Raw genomic sequence first — 23,747 nt, 5'->3', positions numbered from 1 at the left:
TTGGTCTTATATTTTGGCGACACAACATAGCCTACTAAGGCTTTCTAATTTCCTGAAGAAAGCGCCCAGTTTTCACGACAGCGGAGACAGCAAACGGCGGCAACTGGCAGCGCCAGCAGCAAGCCAGCAGCGGCGCCGGCAGAGCGATATATTGGTTCCCACTGCGACCGCCAGGTGTGCGTGTTTCGCTGCTTTGCTTTCTCTCCCACAAGCGACTATAGTCGACGGGCATGTGGATGCGTGACGTCAGATCAGCATTTGGTTCGTGTTTGGCGGCACCCGCGACGCACTCCGGACTCCGCACTCCATTCTAGCTTCCTAGCGTCGGCGGTCGGTCGGTTAGGGCAGCAGCGCGGCAGCAGCACCTTGTTGCGTGGCCTCATTTGAGGGACTGGTTTTTCTAGCGACACCGGCTTTTAGCACACCAGAGTTTCTTCATCGAGTCGTTGCATGGGCCTCGAGCACCCGTGAACCATGTGCCCTGTGGTTCTTTTAGCGCTGTTGTTGAGCCTTCTGTTGCTGTTACTTGAGGTTGTGGCCGCTCTGTCCGTGGCCTTCAACCCAGCGCGCGTGGACAAGTTGAAACAAGGGAGCTTCGCTCGTGTGTCGTTTTCCGCACCCCCTCTGGAACCGCGGTTCTTCAGCGTAGCTTCAGACAATCCGTATGTGGCATCTGTGGCTGATCTAAACTTTACTGAGACCGGCAGTTTTGTCAATGGGACGTTTACAGTGAAGGCTAACTTTCTGGGTCATGCCAAGGTGCGCGTTGTGGCTAATGGGACTGAGTCGAATGAGTTTCTGCCGGTCAGTGTGGTGCGGAAGCAAAGCAAACTTTCTTTAATCTTTACCATATCCGTGGCCGTGCTAGTTTCACTGAACTATATCAACATGGGCTGTGCTCTAGACATGGAAGTGGTCAAGGACGTGCTACGGAGACCGATCGGTCCCGTGGTGGGGTTCTTCAGCCAGTACCTTGCCATGCCCCTGGTAAGTGTTGCTACCCTATATGATCTCTCTTTTAATCTATCTTACATCATGTATATCTTGCGCGAAAATGCTCCCCATGTGTGCTATCGAAAACCGACAGCTGTCGTCTACTGTGCGCTAATAATTACGCCTTTGACTGGACGACGTTGTTGCCGTAGTTTTGTGTGTTATTGGCTGAAAGTGGTCGACCCTCGCATGCCTTTCGCGACTGCCCAAGCCCGTGCGCCGGTGGCACGCCAGAGTGATCGCCCGAGGCCTTGACTGGCGCCGGACCTTGACGACACCCCATTCTTCTTGGAAATTAACTGCAAGAAATCCTGCTTCTAGTGGCGGATGTCGGCAGTTGCTAGATTCGCTGTGCTTTTTTGATAGGGGATGTATTCGGCGACTTGTCAGCCTGCTGATCGAATATGTCCCACGAGATTCGAGGAAACTTGTTTAAGCATGAAGGGGCCAAAGCTCTCGCGCTGATGTAGTGTATTGTGGAGAAAGCAGTGCTGTTCAAGTGTTCTAGTAATAGAAGCTTGCGATCACTAAATGAGTGAATATTGCTGTTAATCACTGACACAGCCATGATGCAATATTATTTTTTTTTTTATCTGTCATGACTACATTCATGTCAGAACTGCATGAGTATGCAGTCTACTGCATGCATCTTGGTTGCTAGTTGGGGCAGTGCTCATTGCAGCTAGCAAGGAGGGTTGAATTTTAAGTTTGACCCAATTTAAATGAATCTTAAAATAGCTAAACATTGTTGCAGAGAATGAATGTGCAAGTGGGAAAACTGCACATACATTTCTTGCACATTTGAGTGCAGTGTCAATCAGTTTACCCTTAGAGAAGATATTTTTTTCAGGGCTCTTTTTCCAGACCTGTGGTTTATTGGTGAAAAGGCTTCCAGTGCATATATATTGCAACTCCTAGCAGGGTTGAATGGGGTTGATTCCTTTTGATTAATTTGGGTGGGCTTAACCAGCGATGTTAAGCAAGGTGGCTTGTACCTCTATTTTGGAAATAGGTAGCTCTATAATATGCATGATATCATATCGAGATTCCCTTACTCTGGATTTTCTAATTCCAAGGGTGCATATTTTAAATTATAAAGAGGTTTGGACTGTGGCAAATTAAAATTGGTTTTTCATAGCCTATAGGTATAGCCATTACATTAGGGACTGTTAAGCAATACTAGAAGAAACTTATGGCACAAAAAAAAGCAGGAAAACGATAGAAAAATGAGCACAGGTGCTGAGGTTGTACATACATATTGCAAGTGTTTTTTCTAGCACATGCTACCAACTGGCCTGAGGTTGCACAACTTCTGTGATAACTTCGAGCTTCTTTAAATGCTCTGTGTTAACATTAGTCCTGCTATTATTTAATACAGTGATCTTAAGCAGTATTATTGTACAGCACTGCTCTCTGTTCTGTATAGGATGTTGTGGTTATTGATATCCCTCGTAGACGACACTGGTTCTGCAAGAAATGTCATACCTGCTTACAGTTGCAGGAGCACTGTACTTTCAAAATGAATTCCTTGTTATCCTGATATACTGTGGAAGTAGATGCATCCTTTTGCTTAGGGAGGTATACATATCTTGGATCGACATTACAGCAGCCACCATGCTGGCAAGCCAGAAGCACTGCGAGAAGGTGTACGTTTCTATGATTTGCTTAATGAAACCTTTTATGGCCTGCATTGGTGAAGCTATGCATGGTCCATCATCATGTGCAACCTACCTATAGAAACACTTTTGTGAAAGATTACAGTACATGCCATGTGTGTATTTGGGTCTTTCGTTTAAACATAATTTTAAATCCACTGCATGGTTTCACTGTATAAGTGGCAGTCTAGTAGTTCACCTTGACTGTCCAAGAGTGTTTTCTTTTATGTCATTGCTTGTTGAAGGTTTGATCTTGCTTTTTTTTTATTGGTAATCTCATCATATGACTGCAAATGTTAAATACAGCATGATTGCGCATAGAAATCATTTTGAGATTGCAGAAATGACCAACTTTAATATATAGTCATGCCATATAATGTGAGATCAATAGGGAAGCCTACCAAAGAAGCCTACATTTCGGAACTTACTTGGTCCCTTCATCAGGTGGGATTGCAAGCAAGTCGGAGCTTGTCGTTTTAACCATTTCATTAGTCATCTACAGGGTCGCTGAATGTAGTCTGTGGATGTAATTGGTGGGGGGGATCCACAGGACTAGGTTTTTATTCCCCGCATCTACTGTATGTGCCTTGATTCCAGCAAGTGCCTCATGTGGAATGCGGCTCTGTATCCTGCACAAGGGTTTTTTAAAGGGCAATTTTGTGGTCTGATGTATCTCGGTGTTTGTCCGCTGTGCTACGGTATCTGTCTGTTACTCTGATGACCACCTTGTGCTGTTTCATTCTTTTGGCGAAGTTCTTCATTTTGCCAAGGTAAAACTCCACTCATTCCAAGCAGGGGATCTTATAAACCATGCCTTGAGTATTCTCAGGAGAGTAGAAGGTTGGGCTAGTTGGATGAAATGCATACTTAACAAGTTTGCATGCTGACATGATGACAAGCTAAGAAGAACGCAGACGAGCGCTAGGGTGGTGGAGAAAGTGTCGAATAGTAGAAGCCAGTTCATGTGATAATTGTAGTCTTCCATTCTGAAGATACGGGCCAAGGTTTCACCGACACCTTTTATACACAAAGTCGAAACTCGTGTTTGCAAACGGCATGCATTTGGGCCAGATGCAGACTTTTTTTGTGTGGGTGCTTTTTTTTTTTTTACCTTTGGGGATACATTGAAGGAAGGCGGTAGGATAGCCGTTTTTCCAGAGGTTAGAGGCGATTCGGCACTTTTCACTTTTTTTTTTCCTCTGGGGAAGAACAGATGGCATCTGCGTTTTTCAGTAATGATCTCACAACAGATGCCTTGTGGGGAGTTGGGTAGTTGGAGCTGAACTAGAGGTACTGTCTTGTGTGGGCTGGCTTTCTGTATACAGAAATTTGTAAGCCTGTTACTTTGCCGTACCTTGGGATCGGGACAAGAAAATAAAAAGGTTATTGTGTTGCTCGTGCTCAACGGTGAACTGTATGGCTAGTTCAGTTGAATTTAGATGGGAGAGGAGGTTTATTTAAGAGGTTTTCATCTCACAGAAGAAATTGTCTGCATAACAGAGAATTAACGCTGGCTGGAGGTTGAATGCTTGAAGTGCCCTTCCATTGTTCAATTAGCCATTGTGACGGAGCTGGAGGCCCTTATAGCAATCCCAGTGGTTTATTTAAAAAAAAATGACCTTCAAACGTGATGCATGTACTGTAGAGGGACAAGTTATTTGGAATTTTCAAGGGCTTCTTGGCGATGTCACCAATTACTTTGAAACGGACATGCAGCAATTTTGGAAGAGGCGGAACTGGTTGAATCTGTGCCCTTTTGCAATTACCAGTGATCCATGGAGTATTAGTTGACAGGATGAGAGGTTGTTTATAAATTCTGTGCTTAGTGAGTTTGGATGCTTCTGTTGCTCATTTAGTGGAATAGAAAGTTTATTTTCTTCTGAGATACGGTGCTTGTTGGCCATGGTGTCCCTGGGCAAAGGTTTCTATGCTGCATTCGAGGGTGGTTTCCATTACACACCTGATAAACGAACTGAATAAGTTTAAAAAAAAATTATTTTTCTCTTTTCTTTTTGTTTGCAGTTCCTGTCTCACACTATGTTCTTTTCCCAACCAGATAAAATTCTTTCAAATGTTTTCTTTTCAATATTTATGCCAAAATTCCCCCCCCCCCCCTCCCTTCTTTTTTACACATTGGGCTACGATTTGTTTCCCTTGAGCTTAAGTTTCTGCAGCTTGATATTCTTTATTTTTACATGGTGTGAATGGTGATAACAAGCAAGAAAAGGGAATATATCGTCATCACTTTATGTGCATTCCTTCACTAAAGTTTGCTCTGGGATATGTCATGGGTCCACTGTGGCACTTATAAGGCTCAAACATTGTTTATACCAGAGGGTGAGCGGGATAGGCCCCTCACTCTACACAGCTTTGGAGCTGTTTCTACAATGTGACCTTTAATATTGTCTATAGCTTCCTCTTGTTTGTATTGTGGCCTCTATGCTTATGAGAAATGGTGTACATACTGTATACTGTCCACTTGTTCTCTCCAGTGGCGTAGCCAGAAAATTTTTTCGAGGGGTGCTGGGGGGGGGGGGGGGGGGGGACGCTGCTGCTCAGCCTCCTCCATATCGAGATACCTATCACTAACATGTCAGCGCTCAACTTCGCCATAAATTCTGCATGCCTGGATGCAAAGGTTGCACGGAAGAATAGTAGCGCCCAGAGCTTTCGCTCCATCGAGTATCCTGCGGGTGTATTGTTTGAGATGAATTTTACTTGCTTAAGTTAGGAAATGCAGAACTGAAAATCGTCATAGGCAGTTTTTCAGCCATACAATTAACATTAATTTGAATACGTAATCTTCCTGACGGACCCGCAGATGAAATGGTTGCCTGCATTCTCCCCAGTGTGCTTATAACTTTGATTATAATGCAGCATCTGCACCCTAACAAACTAAGTGTTACGATCAGCAAACCACTTCGACAGACTTTCCACCGGAGCATAAATAGCGGCTAAAAACACCGAGATTCAGTACAAACAAGAGGCCCTAGAGGGAGAAGACAGCGCGGCGTCAGAAGAGCAAGTTTGGCCTGTGGAGATTGCGCATGTGGCATCACGCTCCCTCCTAGCTTTTTTTTAAGGTTTTTATTTCTTCACACATTCAACTTCTGCATGCTTTGTCAGCTTGGCTGATAGTATGGCTTGTCTCCTTTGTATGGTCCGATGAACGATTTCAGAAAACTAAATGCACCTTTCGCTTTTTTATTCCCGCCAACACCTCTTTTTGAGTGGGAAAAAGACATACTGGAGACACAGTCCAGATTGATTTCCGGCTCTGGTGGTCGTTTTGGTCTGCGCTGTATGAGAGTACAAAAAAATTTTGTGGGGGGCTGAAGCCCCATAAGCCCTCCCCCTGGCTACGCCCCTGGTTCTCTCATAAGCATATGTGACACTTCACAAGGTTTTTTTTTTTTTTTTTTTTTCGTATGGTGAATGTGTTCACTGGGTCTTTCTTTAAACATGCATATGCTGTTTTCATTGGTGCAGGTAGCATACGGAATGGCACAGTGGCTTTTTGAGGAGGCCTACCTTCAGCTGGGGCTTTTCACTTTTGGTTGTTCTCCTGGTGGAGGTGCTAGCAACATGTGGACTGTTCTCCTCGGTGGCAACCTGAACCTGAGCATTGCCATGACTTTTATCAGCACCATTGCTTCACTTGGTAAGGACTGTATTTCTTTGCAATCTGTACATCTATTTCAGATAAACAGGTAAAGCTAGGCAAATTCATTTGGGAGGGGGACATTACACAGTGATCACATCACAAAAACTTTCCACCTGTCAGCCCCTGCTCCTATTGGTCTACAGAGCACCGGTCAGAATTTGCCAACAAAAGCACGGCTAGCTGATTGGTTCGTGGAAGATTTAGGACACTTTTTGTGGTGTGATAGTTGCGCAGCGTCTTGTGACTGCTTTTTTAACTATAACACTTTGTGTTTCTGTTGTCACTTAGCCGATTTTATTTTACTGCAATTCATGAGTGGTAGCAGTGCTTGTCTCTGAGCATCTGAGGCAACCAGTTTTGTTGCACTGTTTGTGCCGAGAAGTGTTTCATGACTGGCATTTCATTTTTGCAGGCACCATGCCCTTGTGGCTCTTCACCCTTGGACGCAGCCTGTTTCATGAGGCCTCGTTGCGTATTCCCTTCCGCAACATTTTCACCACACTGATCTCGATGACATTGCCTCTTGGTGTTGGGTTGGCTCTTCAGCGTTGGCGGCCCAAAGTTGCTGACGTGTGCAAGAGGCTGCTAGCCCCAGTGTCTGTGGCCATGATTGTGTACATTGTGGTGTTTGGCACATATGCCAACCTCTACATGTTCAAACTGATGAGTTGGCAAGTGTTGGTGGCCGCAGCGGCCAACGTGTGGGTGGGCTTTGCCGTGGGTGCTCTGGCCACCCGATGTGCAGGCCTTCCATGGGTTGACGTGCTGGCTGTTTCCATAGAGACTGGCGTCCAGAATACGGGCATTGCCATTGTGTTGCTGGGCTTTTCTCTACCACAGCCAGAGGCCGACATCGCATCAGTGGTGCCTGTGGCGGCTTCCATTGTGACTCCTATACCTCTATTGCTTCTACTCCTGGGGCAGAAGTTGTACAGTCGCTGCTGTCGCCGGGCTGACACAGTGGCCGACAGAAAAGGTGTGGCAGCCTTTGCTGAGGTAGGGGCTGCAGGAGATGCAGCGGAGGAGAAGAGGGCGTTGACAGTCTCCAATGGAGCCTTGGCCAACGGGACGCTCGGTGGCGGGAAAGCTGCTGAAGCCAGCTATGGTGACGAGCCAGAGAGGCTGTGATGTTTTGGCGTGACATGGTGTCGTTTGCTGCTGTTCTCTGTGGCTATCTGTTGCTTTGTTTCTGGGGATTGGCTTGTCTTTCCTTCCTTTCCCTCTGAGCATGTGCTTTGAACAGGGGAAAGCAGCATTTACGGACACTGCTGGCCTGTGCATTACTCTATGGAATACAGCATTCCTCTGAAGTGAGGTGAAGTACATCATCAAAATGCATTTTTCTTAAATTAAATTTCTGCAGTCTTCTTTTGAGCAAATTTTGATCGTAATCAAGACAACTTGCACATCTTGTTGTACTCTTGACTGTTGTGTTTGGTCTCTTTTTCCTCAGGCTTGTTGTCATTAATTATGCTGCATTTTAGTTAACCCTTATATACCTACTATGCCAAACATAAGGATAAAAATGCTTACTGGTTGCAGTGGTAGAGAAGGAGGTCCTTAACATGAGTCACGCAATGAATGATAAAACATGTTCATTGCTATGATTTATTTTTGACAGCTTTTGTGAATGCAAAACTTGGAAGAAGTGAAAGAAAGCACTGCACACATTGCAAGGAATATGTTCTGGCCTCCTTTTTTTTTGCCATCTGACTGCAGGTGAATTAGATGCATTTATTTCATTTTATGTATAGCTTTCTGTAATGTAAAACATCCATTCTTAAATGAAATACTTTATTGAGCTTGTTAATCTTGATACTGAAGATAGGTTATGTTGATGACCCACTGAGTGCTTCTCATCATGTATGCAACATTTAAGATGAATAGGGGGAGTAACCTTCAGCAGGGTTGAAATCTAAGCCATTGGAACATGTTACAGTGCAAGACAGCATAACACAGAAGTCATAACATGCCTGCTTTTCACCTCTCTCAGTTCAGATTCTTTCTGTATGATATAGATGTTTAGTTGATTCCCTGCTTCATTAGTTCCTAGACCCAAAGGTTTAGCCATTCTAAGATCTGAGATTCTGGAACAGCATTTAAGGTTTACTTCTCTGTGAGTGACTATCAAGCAGTGACCATGCACACGTGTTAGTAGCTTAACAAAGGTATACATGATAAATTAACAATTCAGTTAGTGCTGGCATTTTTGTAGAATCTCTTATTTCTTGAAAGATGAGCAGGTTTTACTTTTGTGTGATACTCATTCCCTGGTAATGAAATGTCATGATGCACTGTGATAGCCTGTGAAGTGCTTATTTGATTTTAAAGTTCTTGTTTTCCCTATCGTGATGTGCAAGTTTTCAGGATTTTAAAAGTGTGATTCAGTTTAAAACGACGGTACTTAATAGTGTTAGCACATTTTAGCACATACAGTAATCTCCTTTGCTGAAGGAATTCTTTGAGGAAGGAAGCTCGGACATACAGCAGTGTGGCTGCTTTTGCTTGCTCGTGCCTCTTGCATTTCCAGGACTAATATTGCTTAACAACTGTTGCTTGCAATGCCCAGTTTGCCCTGTCTTTTGTGGTTTGTTTTTGACTTTGTGGGCCTAGGAAACCAGTGTCTGACAAACGTCTTCAGTGCATGCTATTAGACTACTGCACTTCACCTTAGATAAAAATGTCTTTTTGCTGCGGCCTGAATTTCATTTGCAGGCCATGCTGGTACATTTCTCTGCATCTTGTCCTCATCCTGTTCATGCAGTCTTAACTTTCATGAGTCATCTTGGCCATAACAGATTTGTGAGCTGGCACCTTTTACGTAGTTGTTGCCAGTTCATAGAGTGCAGAGAAGTATTTGCTGCTTTCTCAAAAATGGGAGGTTATCTTTATAGTCAAGATGTATATAGGCTCGGGCCACTCGACAGCCCTCTGTCTCAGGCTTTGGTCGGGCCAGGGTATAGTTGTCTTGGGCAGGCTAGGCCAGACACATTAATCCCGATTACAGGCAACCTTTTTAAAAGTATGAATATGGCCATGGTGCACTAGGCGTCTCGAATGCATAGCATTAAGTGTTTTCCAATGTCCTCCCCATGCGAGGGTGGGGTGCCCTAGTTCTTTCTGGGTGTCCATAAGCCTGAATTCCCATCAAGTGTCCTCAACATGAACGAATGTTTGCTAGCCGTCAACGATCGAGTAGAAGGGCCGCTTGTGGGCTATCACGTTTGGACTTTCTTTTTAGTAACACCAATGCTGATGGTAGGGTGTCTGTTCCTGGATTAACGTCGTATACTGGCGGCTCTCACGCGTCTGTTATGGCTTGCACCAGGCCTCAACATGACCTCAATAAAAGTGGGGCATGGCACCAAGTCAAATCATACGCAGTCCTTGAGTTTCCTAATTTTTCTGCGCAGGCGATGCGGTGGCACTGTGGGTGAGGCGCCATGAAAGGCACACGGGCCAGACAAGCTCACAGAGTACTTAGCCGCAGAATCAACCCTTTGCTCAGAGTTTGAGCTGATGCAGGTTTAGAGAACCAAAGAAGGCACATACCCAAAACTTGCTCTTCTTGCTAAGAATATGTTAGTCATTACAGCAGCCAGTTAGAACAGAGAAAGAAACTTTAGTGCTGCTAAATTAATGACTCAGGAGAGCCGCAAAGGTCTCAAGCGCCTCAATGCTTAACTTGTTTTTGCATAATAACGTAGAAAAATAATTCTATGTATATGCTTTTTCTACATATTCTACAAATTTGTCACCTAAAATGTGGTAACTAAATATTTCAAAATCTTAAATAAACTCATTATCCTGAAATTATTTTTTTCTTCATTATCGCTTCCAATTATAGCAAGTCGTGCAGGGCCCGGGCCTTAAGTCTGAGCACAGGACAGGCTCGGCTCCTTTCATTGTCGCGCTAGGCCTGGCTCTGGCGTGTAGCATAGAGCCCTGGCTGGACTTGCGTTCAGAATTTTGGCCCATGCACACCTCTACTTTATAGTAGTACGAGCATATTGGACACTTATCATGGCGTACATATGCTCTTTGTTTTTTTGTACCTTTGGGGGAAAAAATAGTTATACAAGCGTTTAAATGGACTCAGTCTCAATATCAATTTTTTTATTCTAATGAACAAGGTGTTTCCTGATGAGCTTCATTTAAGGCTAAGGAAATCTTCTGTTTCATTGATGACATTGCTGATAACTGTCTTCTATAGCAGCAGTACTGTTCAGTATAAAGAACGTTCAGGTGATGAGTGCCTTGGCTCCTGCATTTTTTACAAATGTTGCTCATGCAGTGTTACAGATTACACTGCAGTTTGCTTACTGTTGAAAATGGTCCTGGGAAAATTAAGAAATGGATCATCAGTTTTAGGAATGGGTTTTCAGAAAATAGTAGCCATAATGAAGTTTTTTTTCTTCTACCTTCCCATCTTTTTTTTTTTTATCTTCAGGTGCAGTACAACAAGTTGGATAGTCCGCTACTGTCGGAGTGATTTCATGGAGCAGGGAACCACACGCGAGCTGAATGTTTTCTGCTTTATGTTACTGCAGCATAGCGCAGTGTTCTGGTGCTGCTGACTCTTTTTTGTTTTCCGTTCTTTCTATTTGTTCTTTTTGTTGGCCTTGTGAACCTGCTGTCCTGCTAGAAAGTCATGTTTTGTTATGTGTTGTGTTTTGTAGTTGTAGTGACATGGAAGCCTTCGAATGCCACTCATTATTTTTCACAAGTGCTTTTTGCATACTTGTGCAAACTGGTGCTTTGTAGCATTCGTTGGCTTCTATTCATTGGTGCCCTACCTACAATGTCTTCAAACTTGTGCACCTTTCATTTGACACATTACCGTGTGTATGCTTAGTGTATGACTAACAAGCAGCTTCATAATGCTATGCGTTTTCATAATAATTTCACGGGTAGCCTTTTGCACATAGTGGCCAAGTTGGAGACTATTGCTTTTTATTTTGGATCACTTTGATTTGAATTTGTCTTATCAAAAGCAGTGTAAATCTGTCGTGCCCTCGCTTACTTCTATACAAGTGAACTAATTCATATTGGATGAATTATGGAAAGAAGATACTTGTTGCTGCTTTTTGTGTGAGAAAGAGTTAACATAACTTAAGTGATTGCCTTACTAACTGGGTGATGTTTTTCTTTTTATCTGTCTTTTCTTTTTGTGTGTGGCCCTGTCCTTGTTGGCTGCTGTTCTAGGGACCATCTCGTGACTTGGCCTCACTGCATGTTCTAGCTGTGGAGCTAGCTGCTGGTCCTTGAAGAATGGCTAGCCCTTCAGGATCCTTCACTACAGGGACTCGACTGTGCTGCCTGGTTTCTGGAAGTCATACTTGGCAACTGATACAACCAATTCTTTTGTAGTCCTTTGTAGTATATGTCAACACCTTACTCTTATGTTCGTACTCGGTTGGTGCACATTTAGCTCAGCTTGTTTTCATATTCACCTTACACATTGAATTGTGGTTGGAGAAGGGAATAGTGGCATGATTTATGCTGCTCTTTGAACAAATGCTGGATTTGTAGACCTTAGCATGTCTTGAAAACTTCATGTTTTTTACAAGCACTCTGAATACTTCCGATTGTCTTTTGTTAGAAGCGTTACTCTTCCTTTTGTCTAAACCCTGGAAACTAGCTAAAATAATTGTGAACAGTTGTAAAGCACGTGATGTCTGCATTGTGATATGCACTATTTTTATAATTGAATGCTCCTACTATAAGATGCTGGCATTCTATGGCACTTGTAGTTGGCAATGTGCATTGGCTAGTTTGTAGTAGATGCTGTGATCCGAAATGAAAACATTAAATGTTATTTATATGGTTGGTTTTTGAACTTTGCACTCTGCAGCTGTAAGAATAAAGGCTGTTGGTTGTGGTATACATTCTTGAGGCAAAATATCACTGATACTTCTTGTTTTCACAGGGCTCGCAAAAGTGTGTTCGGTACTTAAATACTTGACTGGCGTTACTTTAGATGTGGTTCGTCAATGTGACAACATGTTGAGAAGCATAGAAGAGGGTATATTTTGTATTTTGAGGTGACCAGGAAATTGTTCTTGGCATGTCATTGTAGCCCTAGGTTCAAACATATTATTTAGCATGATAGCTTCCTGTTATGAAATCAAATAAACTAGCTTAAGAAAATACCTGTGCGTTTGATTTCAATTATTTTCCATCACAAAGCACAGTTAGCAAGAAAGCTGGCAAAAGTAAAGCTACTCAAACAGCTGAAACAGAGTGCGTGAAATTTAACCATGGGATACTTGCCAGCATAAGTGGTTTGTAGAAATGTGCATGTATTATTGCACCTGGAATTGTATGTGATTACATTATTCTAGTGAATAGCTTGTTACTGCTGGCCCAGAATACTGAGCTATCACTGTACCTTTTTTATGGAAACAACAAAGTAACTGACCTGATATTGGTAAGGTTCCACAGTGGTATGGAACTAAGTTTAGAGGCAGCCAAAACATATTTGCTAACCCTTGTTGTCTCCTTTGTAAGTTGTGCATTGCTTCTAGAGGTGATTTCTGGGGGTCTAGTTCCCATTCCCTTGATGAGCTATTTGGCTTTATTGCTTCGTTTAATTTACAGACCAGTATCAGGCTCGTGTTTGTTCTTTACAGTTTCATTTGTCAAGAGATTACGCATAAAATGAAAGCAAGAGAGCTGTTAATGACACCACACCAATGTAGGGGTGTTAAGTATCTTTTCCCTGACTACTTGAGCAAAACGTTTGTGATGATATGTACCATGGCGATGCCTCATGAGATTGGACAGTGCTGTGCTCAGTTGGAAAGCAGTGGGCATGTGCATATTAAGAAGCATTTCTGCATGCTTCCTGACTGTCATCTTTGATATTCCTAGGGAATAACGGGGTATCGAGGAAAAGGATAAGGAGAGAGATGTGTACTACAGTGGAGACCACTTACAACGTACGTAACCGCTTATAGTGGGGGACTGGTTATAACGCTGGCTTTGCCAGCCACCAGAGCGCTCAATGTGAAGTCATACCACTCATTATGCGGATGCCCGAAGCGAAATACCGGTTTTAAAGTCCGCTCGTTGACAGCGCGGAACTGCCAGTTCACTTTCCTGTGCGGCACCGGGCTTCCCTGCTTGGCACAGCACATCGCAACACGTGTTTAGGGCGCGACACAAGTACAAGCTGCGCTCGTTTCCTCCTCCAGTCTTTACGCATTGAGCCGGTCTTGCACAGGATTGCGCAGCAACTACCCGTTCCTGCGTTTCGCCTCGTCGTTCTCGTTGCTCCTCGTAACCAGCTACGCAGCCGACGCAGCGCGCGCTCCTGCCTCCACCGTTCGCAGCTGCGTGTATCCCCCCCACCCCACTTTTTTTTTTTTTTTTTTTTTTTTTTTATGTGGCGGCTACGGTGTTTTCCGGTTGCGGAAGCGCCGGCTCGGCATCAGCGGATCACGGTGCGTGCATCCCAAGCCGAAACGCAGAGCCCCGTTGACTGCACTCGCTAGTAGGGTCAGCGACATCAGTCAGTCGCTGCCATCTCTTCGCCGCGCAACTTTCCTATGGGCTCACGCCCTGCCTCCCGCAACCTCCAGATAACTTAATTGCTCTCTTCGCTCCTCCTCCAATGCCACCGCCGTGCGGCGGCCATCAGAGCGCCGGATCGGTGGTGGCGATCTCAATATGTGCACCGTCCGAGCCGAAACGCATACCTCAATTTATCAAAAAGCTGAAGCAGCTGATCAGCTGCGTTGGAATTTCGCATTAGGAAGTAACGTAATCGTCGGCAATTTTTTCCTCTGTCATTCTTTCGCTCATCTCCTTTTCATGCATCTGGGTTGCATCATGTTTTCTCACATCGCGCTTTTTGCAAAAGAGCGAGAGGAAACGTTTTTTATGATGGTTGGTTGGTTTGTGGGGTTTCTAGCCACCATAGTTTAACGTCCCAAAGCGACTCAGGCTATGAGAGACGCCTTAGTGGAGGGCTCCGGAAATTTCGACCACCTGGGGTTCTTTAACGTGCACTGAGATCGCACAGCACACGGACGCCTTGCTTTTCGCCTCCATCGAAAAGCGGCCGCCGAGGCCGGGATTCGATCCCGCGTCCTTGGGAACAGTAGTCGAGCGCCGTAACCACTGCACCACCCCGGCGGGGCGTTCTTTATGATTGCGTCTTCTTTGGTCGCACAATGGCAGTACCGCATTTTTCGCGTGGCGGCGAACCGCGAAACGTCGGAGCGCCGCTGAAACTGACTGTCGGTTATAGCTTCCTGTGACGTGCGCCGAACGATTTGCGAGGAGTAGTATCGCGATGACCGAACGGTACCGCCGAATAAAAACGGGGGTCATGGGCTGCCACAACAGTGCACTGAACAGACTGTCTCAGCCTCACCGCGAGGCTTGTTTTCCAATTAAAAGACGTCTCGCATTGTTTGTAGGAACGAAGAGATTCAAGTGATGTTTTAGCGTACCGCGTGGAGCGCGACTGAGGAGGTTAGTGCAAGGCGGTGATAGTAGTGGCAATTTTCACGGTGGTGGTCAGAGACATTTATTGGCTCAAAAGAGCATTCACAGGGAAATATGATTGGACCAGCCCTTAAAAGGCCAGTCCTCACAAGCACTAGGTGGGGTCCTTAGTACGGGCCTCCAGTGGCGTCGGCCGCTGCCCGGCCGCGCTCAACCAAGGCCTTTTCGCGCTGCGCGCGGTATGCTGAAACTAATATAAACGTGCAATGAACTTAGTGGGTTGCTTTTCTTTCACTGATTAATGAGGCGTCTTTTAAAGTGAAGGTACCCATCTGACGTGTATTTTGACCTGAAAAAAAAAAAAAAAAACGGACATGATATATGGATATATAGGGTCTCTAATTAATTCCCAAGAAGTCATTTGCTTTTTAATACCAGAACAGATGCCAGACCTGTTTGTAGCTAAAAGTAAAACGTCTACCCTCTGAACAACGATGTACTTGTCACCTTTCACGAAGACACGTTTTTTTTTCTTATTTTATTTTTTTTGTGCGGGTCGAGCTTGAAATGCTTATTCATAATTGAGACCTCGGCAGGCATCATACTCCTCTTTTATAGGATAGTTTCACGACAGCTGCCAAACGGGTGTTTTTCTCCCATTGCTGTTTGTGTTGAAGCACGTGCTGCAGCATGCAAAGTGTTAATGGAAGCTCGCCAGCAATGTTTAAAAATGGAATTTTTGGATGTAACGATAACTTTTCCGACATTGTTAGGGGAATATTGGTGGATATCAGGAAACAGCTGAATCACGTTAACCGGTGAGCTGGTAAACAGACTTTTCGTGATTAACCGTCTTAGCTGCTACAGTTAGGACCCTGGTTGCAATTATAGATTTTTAGTCGGCCGTTAGGAATAGCCTCACCATTTAAAAAAAAAAAAAAAAAAAAAAAAAAAAGCCTCGGCGCCGCGGAGTAACGAGTTGTGATGGACATCACCTCGCACGGCAAATACTTGCGCGTCCTCTGGTTCCTGTTGACCGAAATCAAACACAGCCAAACAGTAAGCCGAATAGAAATTATTTGGATCCCATACACACGAGGGAAGTGCGGTAAGGAAGACTGCGAACCGATGTACCCCAGCACCAGCAAACTGGGAAGGATCGCGGAGTGTCTCAGTCGTCATTAAAGCTTACGCGTATATGAAAGTGACCACTCGTCTCCGTGAAGCGCGAAAGCTTTATCCTGCACCTTACCTGGGCCTACCTGAAAACTGTCCAGAGACCTGAAGAGAGCCCAAACTGGGACAGTCATGATGCCCATTTTTAGTCGAACATTACTAAGCTACCCATCGACCCCAACTGTTTTCATTGCGGTCGCATAGCAACATGAGAACACTTTCTATGGGACTGTGACGAAAGTTCACTACCAAAGGACTTCACTGTTTCAAGGATGCCGTAGCTGGGCAGGTCCACAATATATGCTTCACATCGCACAGTTCCGGTGAAGCACCACAATGCGGGCACTTTTCGGTCACTTGAAAGCGGTCGTCACGCCACCGATGACGCACAGAAAGGGTCAGAGCCGCTCCTGCCCGAATCCGGAGCAGATACCTCCTCCTCCCGAGTGAGATTACGGGGGAGAGGGTACGAACACGGAGGAATTAGAGCCCGTGTTCGCTGGCGCAAAGATTCTTCCGGAAACGTGGGACAGGAACGGATCTGGGGGAACAGGGGAAGGTGGCGGGATGCCTGATGTGTCAGGGTGTGTCATTTTATCCACATGGATATTTTGTACATACATCGTGAGCATGGCTGCGAATCCAATGTAAACGCACAGGACAGGGGTATTTTTTGCAGAGCTGGTGAATGGATTGTGTAATGTTGAATGTGCGCCGAACAATACACAACGCAATCATTTCCCTCCCACTCGAATCCACATTTGATACTGTTCATATTTACACTGTAACAGTTGAGATTTGGACAGTAACAGTTGAGAGTTGGCAAAATAGCAGTTTTCCTGCTAAATTTCGCGCGGGTTTTTGCGTTGCTTATCGAGCAAATATGTATTGCAGGAGGCAGGATTTTAGCAATTTGGATTTGTGGGGTTTAACGTCCCATAAGCGACTCAGGCTATGAGAGACATCTTAGTGAAGGTCTCCGGAAATTTCGACGTGCGCTGACATCGCATGAGCGCCTTGCTTTTCTCCTCCATCGAAAAGCGGCCGCAGAGGCCGGGATTCAATCCCGCATTCTCGGAGCGCAGAAGTCGAGCGCCCTAACCACTGCATCACCGCGGCGGGGCATTTTTAGCAATTTTAGGACAGGCTATACCATGCATAGCGAAGGGTCCAAACGCGCTCGCAGCCAAACCCCTGGACGTACGACAGTATCTTTCCCGACCTACTAAATACATTTGTCCGGCGAGCCTGCCACCTTATATATGGGATTGCGCCGAGGATCCCCCTCCAGTAAGTCTAGTCGCACCTTCATCGCTTGAACGATGGGAGGACATGTTCTCGCCAACCCGGACATCCAGTATTCAGCCTCGACAGGAGCGCAAGAGGTCGCCGACAGACCAACTTAAGGCCACCCGGAGCGGCTGAGGCAGCTTAACAGAAAATTAGCATCTCCCTGAAAAATAAGGTTCTCTCTTTGATCCTGTGACTTTTGTTTTGGCGATTTTTAATGGTTTTACAAATTTTGTTTAGAATAGTCTAAGATTCTAAATAATATACCGATTTATGCAAGGGAACGTCGCTGTGAGCCTATTGACGTCACTGAGATGTCAAGGTGGCGAATATCGGAACACGCTCAATCCGAGGTGGGCAACCTCATGAGGCGTTTGAACCTATTCATGAGGTCGCCCAAAAATCAAACCAGCCCTTTCATCACCTTTATCAACAGAACAACATTGGACGTTTTTCAGTCTGCCGTGCAACTGAAGCCTTCAATACCTTATTAATAAAGAATTCTTAAAGCTGCATTTCTGCTGCACAGTATCGGGAACTGTGATATAGCGGTAAACAAAGGAATCAACCGCAATATGCCGCATAAATTAATTCAAGGCTTATTGGGCAGCCTCATGAGGTCGCCCCCGCCCAATGCGCTGTGAATTGATTTATGCTACCATTTTTTTTGGAATTGTCGAGTTTAATTTTGGCAGGCATGCGGTCCAGCGGGCTGGGACCTTTCAAGTACGAGCAGAGGTTAATGAAAGCGGCAGGGCACAAATTTTTGTGTACTGGAAGTGAACAAGTACAGGAATGCTTCCGAAAAAAAAAAAAATAATTATTTCGTCGATCTGGTCGAGTTCGCCTTTCCATGGTGGTGCTCCTCGTGGGCGAACGCAAGTACTGGGATCGTATTCAGTCAAATGAACATTATCATATTAAATGGGGAGCCTAAAATGGACAGAGACGACGAATAACTATTCGAGCCGGACTGCTTGTTAAACTGAAAACTGATCTGATCCAAATGATCGACGCTGGCGGTACGAGCGGACAATCGCCCGTGTAGTGCTCGGAAACCAAGGTGAATCGGACGGCTACTTTCTTGTGAGTGAAAGAGCCGGCAGTCTGTAGTTTACAGCCAGGAAAGAAGTGCTTTTCCAACTTTAGTTTAATCCTGCCGAAGGCAGGCGGGATATTCCCGAGACTGCACGAAATAATTCGCAGTTCCTATAGTCAAAAAGAAAAAAGTGTTTTTCCTTGTCTTTATATTATTAGACATATTCTTTACAGACCTTGCAACAGAATAAAATACGTAGAAAGGAGCTTTTTTTTTTTTTTTTTTGTACAAATATTGAATTTAGCGGGTTTGGGGGCTTTTTGCTGCGGGTTTTATATTTTTGACTTTGCATACCTGGAAGCCATCCATCTGACTCACTGAAAACTCCTGTGCACGGTGCAGCATGTCATTGCTCATTTCCTGGACTCGCGAGAGAACAGAGAAACAAACTAACGTGCATCCACGTGCCCTAAACGTTTCCCGCCTGCAGTGAATATATATATATATATATATATATATATATATATATATATATATATATATATATATATATATATATATATATATATATATATAGTTGGAAAGGGAATGTGATGGCGGACTTGTGTTATTAAGTCTGCGCATGCTCGTAACTAAAAAAACTCGCAGCTGTCCGCACGGCTGATCGCGCCTCGGTAGTCGCTGCATGCTAACCGCATTCGTATGTCAGTTGAGCCTCATCAGAGACATCTGTTGAGGCGCTGAAATCGCCGACATGTAGATGTATCCCGTGTGATCGAAGGAAATAGGGACGTGCGACGATAAGGTATGAACAGAACGTACTGCCGGGAGCAGAAAGTGACCCCTGCGTACACGGACTAAACTGCAGAAGAACCGAAAACTGAGCGAGTTATTCAATAGGACTAAACTGCAATACGCCAAACTGCACGAATCGAAAGGGGGAAACTTGCATGCTTGCAGAAAAAAAAAAAAAAAAAACACTATCCTCATCAGCCCTGTTGGCACTAAGCACGAACGTCATGAGGCGATCGTAGCTCGCAACAGGGTTGACGAGTGCAAGGGGCCAGCCACAGTTTAATCACGTTATCAGCGACGCCATGAAACTGTCCACGCCATTGGCTGAACAGCCTCCTTTGAGAGGCATTTGCCGTTGCTTCCTTTAGTTGCAGCCGGCTTAGCATTTCATTTCACGATCGACCTTTTAAAAGCCGCTTCATGAAGCAATGTTTCAGAGAAAACAAAAACCTTATTGCCGGTTCACAAATGCTCTCTAAAGTAACAATGAAAAAATGCCGCCACGTTTACAACGACTTTCTCTCTCTCTTTTTTTTTTTTTGTGCTAAAATTTAATAACATTAGCGTTTCCCATATGGAGATTGATGATGTCGACTGAAATAGTTTTATGGTCAATGAAGTGTTATCTTGATGCCTGAAGACAGCCCCGCCGCGGTGGATCAGTGGTTAGGGCGCTAGAGTGATGAATCCAAAGATGCGGGTTCGATCCCAGCCGTAGCAGACACTTTTTGATGGAGATAAATACCATTCAAACGATATCTGAAGACAGACATATGGCTAAGTGCAATGTCTTCGCAGTTTACTGAAAGCGAATTACAGACGAAAGAATTATGCTTGGCTGTTTGCTTTCAGCGTTCAGAAGCCATGGTATTCAGGGGAGCATTTATTGAGTGTAGCATAGCTATGATAAGTACTATCGGCGCCAACTGAAACGCAAACAGCGGAGCGCGTGTAAAAAGGTCCAGATGAGGCAGTCTGCCTATCACGGAAGAAAGGCGCGCTCATCCGGTTAGCGATAATTTTGCTTGTTTCCTTTTACATTCGTTTTCTCGTCTTTCCACTGGAGCGCCACATTCGCTTTATTTCCAAAGACGATGACTTGGGCTGCGAGGTTTCTCTGGAGGCAGCGGCTGTGGCCATGGCGAAGCGAGAGGCAAGTGCGATGACGAATGCAAAATCAAAGCGCTGTAGGCCAGCAAGGTAAGGGTGCTCGCTTCACGGTCACAGCCGCTGCCACCAGCGAAAAAGTGCTGAGCGAGTCACTATCTCTGGAAAAATAATGCGGCGCTCGAGGGTCAAAACAACGAACGTTTTTTTTTTTTATTTTTTTTTTTTTTTTTTTGTGTCTGCTCGGTGCACGGCTTATATGCTGTCTACTGCCGGGGGCTGCCATTCAAGCCTTCGGAGGCTGTGGCAGGCCTGCATTTGAACTGGAAAAAGGAAATAATAAATTTTATTATTATTATTATTATTATTATTATTATTATTATTATTATTATTATTATTATTATTATTATTATTATTATTATTATTATTATTATTATTACTATTATTAATTTGGATATCTATTATCAAAACGCCCGAGGTCTTCGGACTAAGGGATCAGAATTTTTTTCTAGCGTCTTGTCCTCTTGTTATACCGCTGTTGTGGTTACCGAAACCTGGCTGTCAAGTGATATTCCTTCCAATGATTTCTTTCCAAATAATTACTCTGTTTTTCGTAGTGACCGCCCTGAAACAGGTCCCAAATCAAGAGGAGGTGGAGTGCTCATTGCTATTGACAGTTTTGTGAAGTGTGTTCGACGTTCCGATCTGGAAACTGTTGAAGAATGTGTGTGGCTCGAGCTCACTTTAAATCGATATGAAAAACTTTTACTTGCAGCTTTCTACATACCTCCGAATCTACCTCCTTCAGCCTATGATGATGTTCTGCTCTCAATCGAACATGTTATAACCCGTCATAGCAAACACAAACTTCTTATTTTAGGTGATTTTAATACTCCTGGTATCAACTGGAACTCACTTATTTCTTCTCACAACAATCATTACATATTAAGTAAGTGTAACGCTCTACTTGATTTTATAGCCTTTAACTCTTTGCAGCAACACAATTTCATTGCAAACTGTTGCGGTAATATTCTTGACATCTGTCTATCGAATTTTGAAAGTGTTCGAGTCTCGAGTTCAGACATACCGCTGACTCGCTGTGACAAATTTCACCCTCCGCTTCTAGTTACTACTGCTCTCTCTGCCTCACCTTCTACTAATTCAGATCGGGTGGGGAATTCGCCCCGTTTCGCGTATGCACGTGGTGATTATGTCGGTCTTTTCAATTTCTTCTCTTCCGTCGACTGGTCCCTTTTAAATGACATTAATGATTCAGATAGACAAGTCAGTCGCTTTACAGAAATAGTTCTTGATGGTATGCGTCGGTACATACCTTTGTATACTCCTACGCATAGGAAGTTCCCTTCCTGGTTTTCAAGGGAACTAATAACGGCGTTAAAGCTCAAGGAACGGGCCCATCGTAAAGCGAATCGCCCTGGGTTTCACAATTGGGCAGATGAGTTTCGCCGTGTGCGTTCTCTTTGCAGACGCTTATACAAGCGGGACTACGACTCCTATCTTGAGTCTTTAGAGAGGAATGCCTCAAATCGTCCTAGTCAGTTCTGGCGTTACGTTCGCAAGCGTTCCATTAAATCAGATTTAAGTATCAGCTTAGTTGACTCTCAGGGTTCGGAAATTCGGGATGTTGCCGACAGTTTTGCACAACATTTTTCCTCCGTTTACAAACATCCACATTGTGATTCCGTTTGCCTCCCATCTGGTGCACTAATTCCATTCTCTTTGACGAGGAGTTGATAACTGAGAGTCTTAAGCGTCTGAGACCATCTTTGTCTCCTGGACCTGATGGCATTCCAGCTGCCATAATAAAAGCCTTCAGTTATATCTTCGTACCAGTACTGACTGCCATATTTAATAACTGTTTAAAAAATGCTGCCTTTCCTCGCGTGTGGAAAATGGCACGCGTGTTTCCTGTCTTCAAGTCTGGAAACAAATCTGATGTTTCCAATTATCGTCCGATTTCTCTTCTATGTGCAACCTCTAAGCTGTTCGAATTAGCTTTGCACAGTGTACTTTCCTTCCATCTCAAACATATCATAGTACCGAATCAACATGGCTTCATGTCGGGCCGCTCTACTTCTACCAACCTTGTCACGTTTATGACGTATGCCTCTGCAGCAGTCCTTCAGAGGGGTCAGGTTGACACTGTGTACTGTGATATGAGCAAAGCTTTCGACGTTGTTACTCACTCACTACTTCTTGAAAAACTTCTACTCTCTGGCGTTGAAGTCTCATTCGTAGCCCTCCTACGCAACTATCTCCTTGATCGCTTCTGCTTTGTCAGTGTCAATGGACAGACTTCTTTCGTTTACCCTGCAACGAGTGGAGTTCCTCAAGGTTCAGTACTAGGCCCGCTTCTCATCTCCGTTTTTATTAATGATGTTTCCGCGGCGATAAAGAACTCCTCGTTTCTTCTTTATGCTGATGATATAAAAATATTCAAGGTAATACATTCTTTTCAAGATTGCGTGTTGTTGCAATCGGACATATCTGCTTTTTCTGATTGGTGTGCGATGAATCGACTTACCCTCAATTCTTCCAAAACTAGGGTTGTGTCCTTTACTCGTAAAACACATAGCTTTCTCTACCATTATTCTGTGAATTCCGTGCTGTTGGATAGGGTTGATGAAATTAATGACCTTGGTGTACTTTTTGACCGCACCCTCAGCTTCTCCTCTCACACTAACCGCATTGCTCAGCGGGCTATGCGCACACTCGGATTCGTTTGCAGACTTTCGAGAGAGTTCCATACTCCACTTCCGTTCCTAAAACTGTACCTGTCCATATGCCTGCCGGTCTTGGAGTATGCGTCGGTTGTTTGGAATGGCACTTGCAAATCGAACTTGGACAAGGTTGACAGAGTACAAAAAAAATTTTTACGGATATTTCATTATCGCTTTCCTTGCGCAACTTCCCCCTCTCGCTCCACCAGGAGCGCCCAACTGAATCTTCCTACCCTTCACTGCCGTCGTATCAGACTTGATATCATATTTCTGTACAAACTCCTTCATGGCCACATTATGTGCCCTCAGCTCTTAGAGTACATCCTACTGCGCGTTCCGCGAAAGAGCATGAGGGAATTCAGACCATTCCAGGTTTCTCCTCTTCATTCCCACTCCCCTCTGGACAGGATGCAGTGGTTATTTAACTCTTTTTGTCCTCACCTTGACATCTTCCAAAACTCGCTCTGTTCATTTACATTGGATGTTCGTAGCGTTGTATTCTAAATAGTACTTTATCACTTAAAACTCCCACTTTCTAGCCTTAAATTGTATTTACTTCACTTTTTGCTTTTTCTCCTGTTCAATGCTGTCTGTATCGTGAACTACTTTTTATCCGTTTCTTACTTATATTTCAACTTTAAACTTTATATTCGAATCTTACTGCCCCTTGTTCAATTTTACTTCTTTATTGTATTATTCTGTATTTCTAGCCTGTGTTTTAAGTACCATGCACTTGTTGCGCCTGGAAGGGTTGTTTATTTTATGTATATTTCTATATTACTATAATCAATGTCAGTTATTTGTTGTTGTTTTTTTTTTGTCTTCTATCTACC

General features: G+C 44.2%; 1 protein-coding gene across 1 annotated transcript; it reads left to right on the top strand.

The window, feature by feature from the left end:
* Window positions 1–219: 219 nt before the first annotated feature.
* LOC146205188 (ileal sodium/bile acid cotransporter-like) lies at window positions 220–12,464 on the top strand. Its single transcript, XM_084589877.1, has 4 exons — window positions 220–987; window positions 6,138–6,309; window positions 6,725–7,417; window positions 10,763–12,464. The coding sequence occupies exons 1-4, from the start codon at window positions 475–477 to the stop codon at window positions 10,783–10,785; spliced, it is 1,401 nt and encodes a 466-aa protein (XP_084446003.1). The 5' UTR covers window positions 220–474; the 3' UTR covers window positions 10,786–12,464.
* The last annotated feature ends 11,283 nt before the right edge of the window (window positions 12,465–23,747 follow it).

The sequence above is a fragment of the Amblyomma maculatum genome, chromosome 1, assembly GCF_055883805.1.
Source record: "Amblyomma maculatum isolate TAMU_Amacu chromosome 1, ASM5588380v1, whole genome shotgun sequence".
Classification (NCBI taxonomy): domain Eukaryota; kingdom Metazoa; phylum Arthropoda; class Arachnida; order Ixodida; family Ixodidae; genus Amblyomma; species Amblyomma maculatum.
This window is presented reverse-complemented; position numbering and strand designations above follow the sequence as displayed.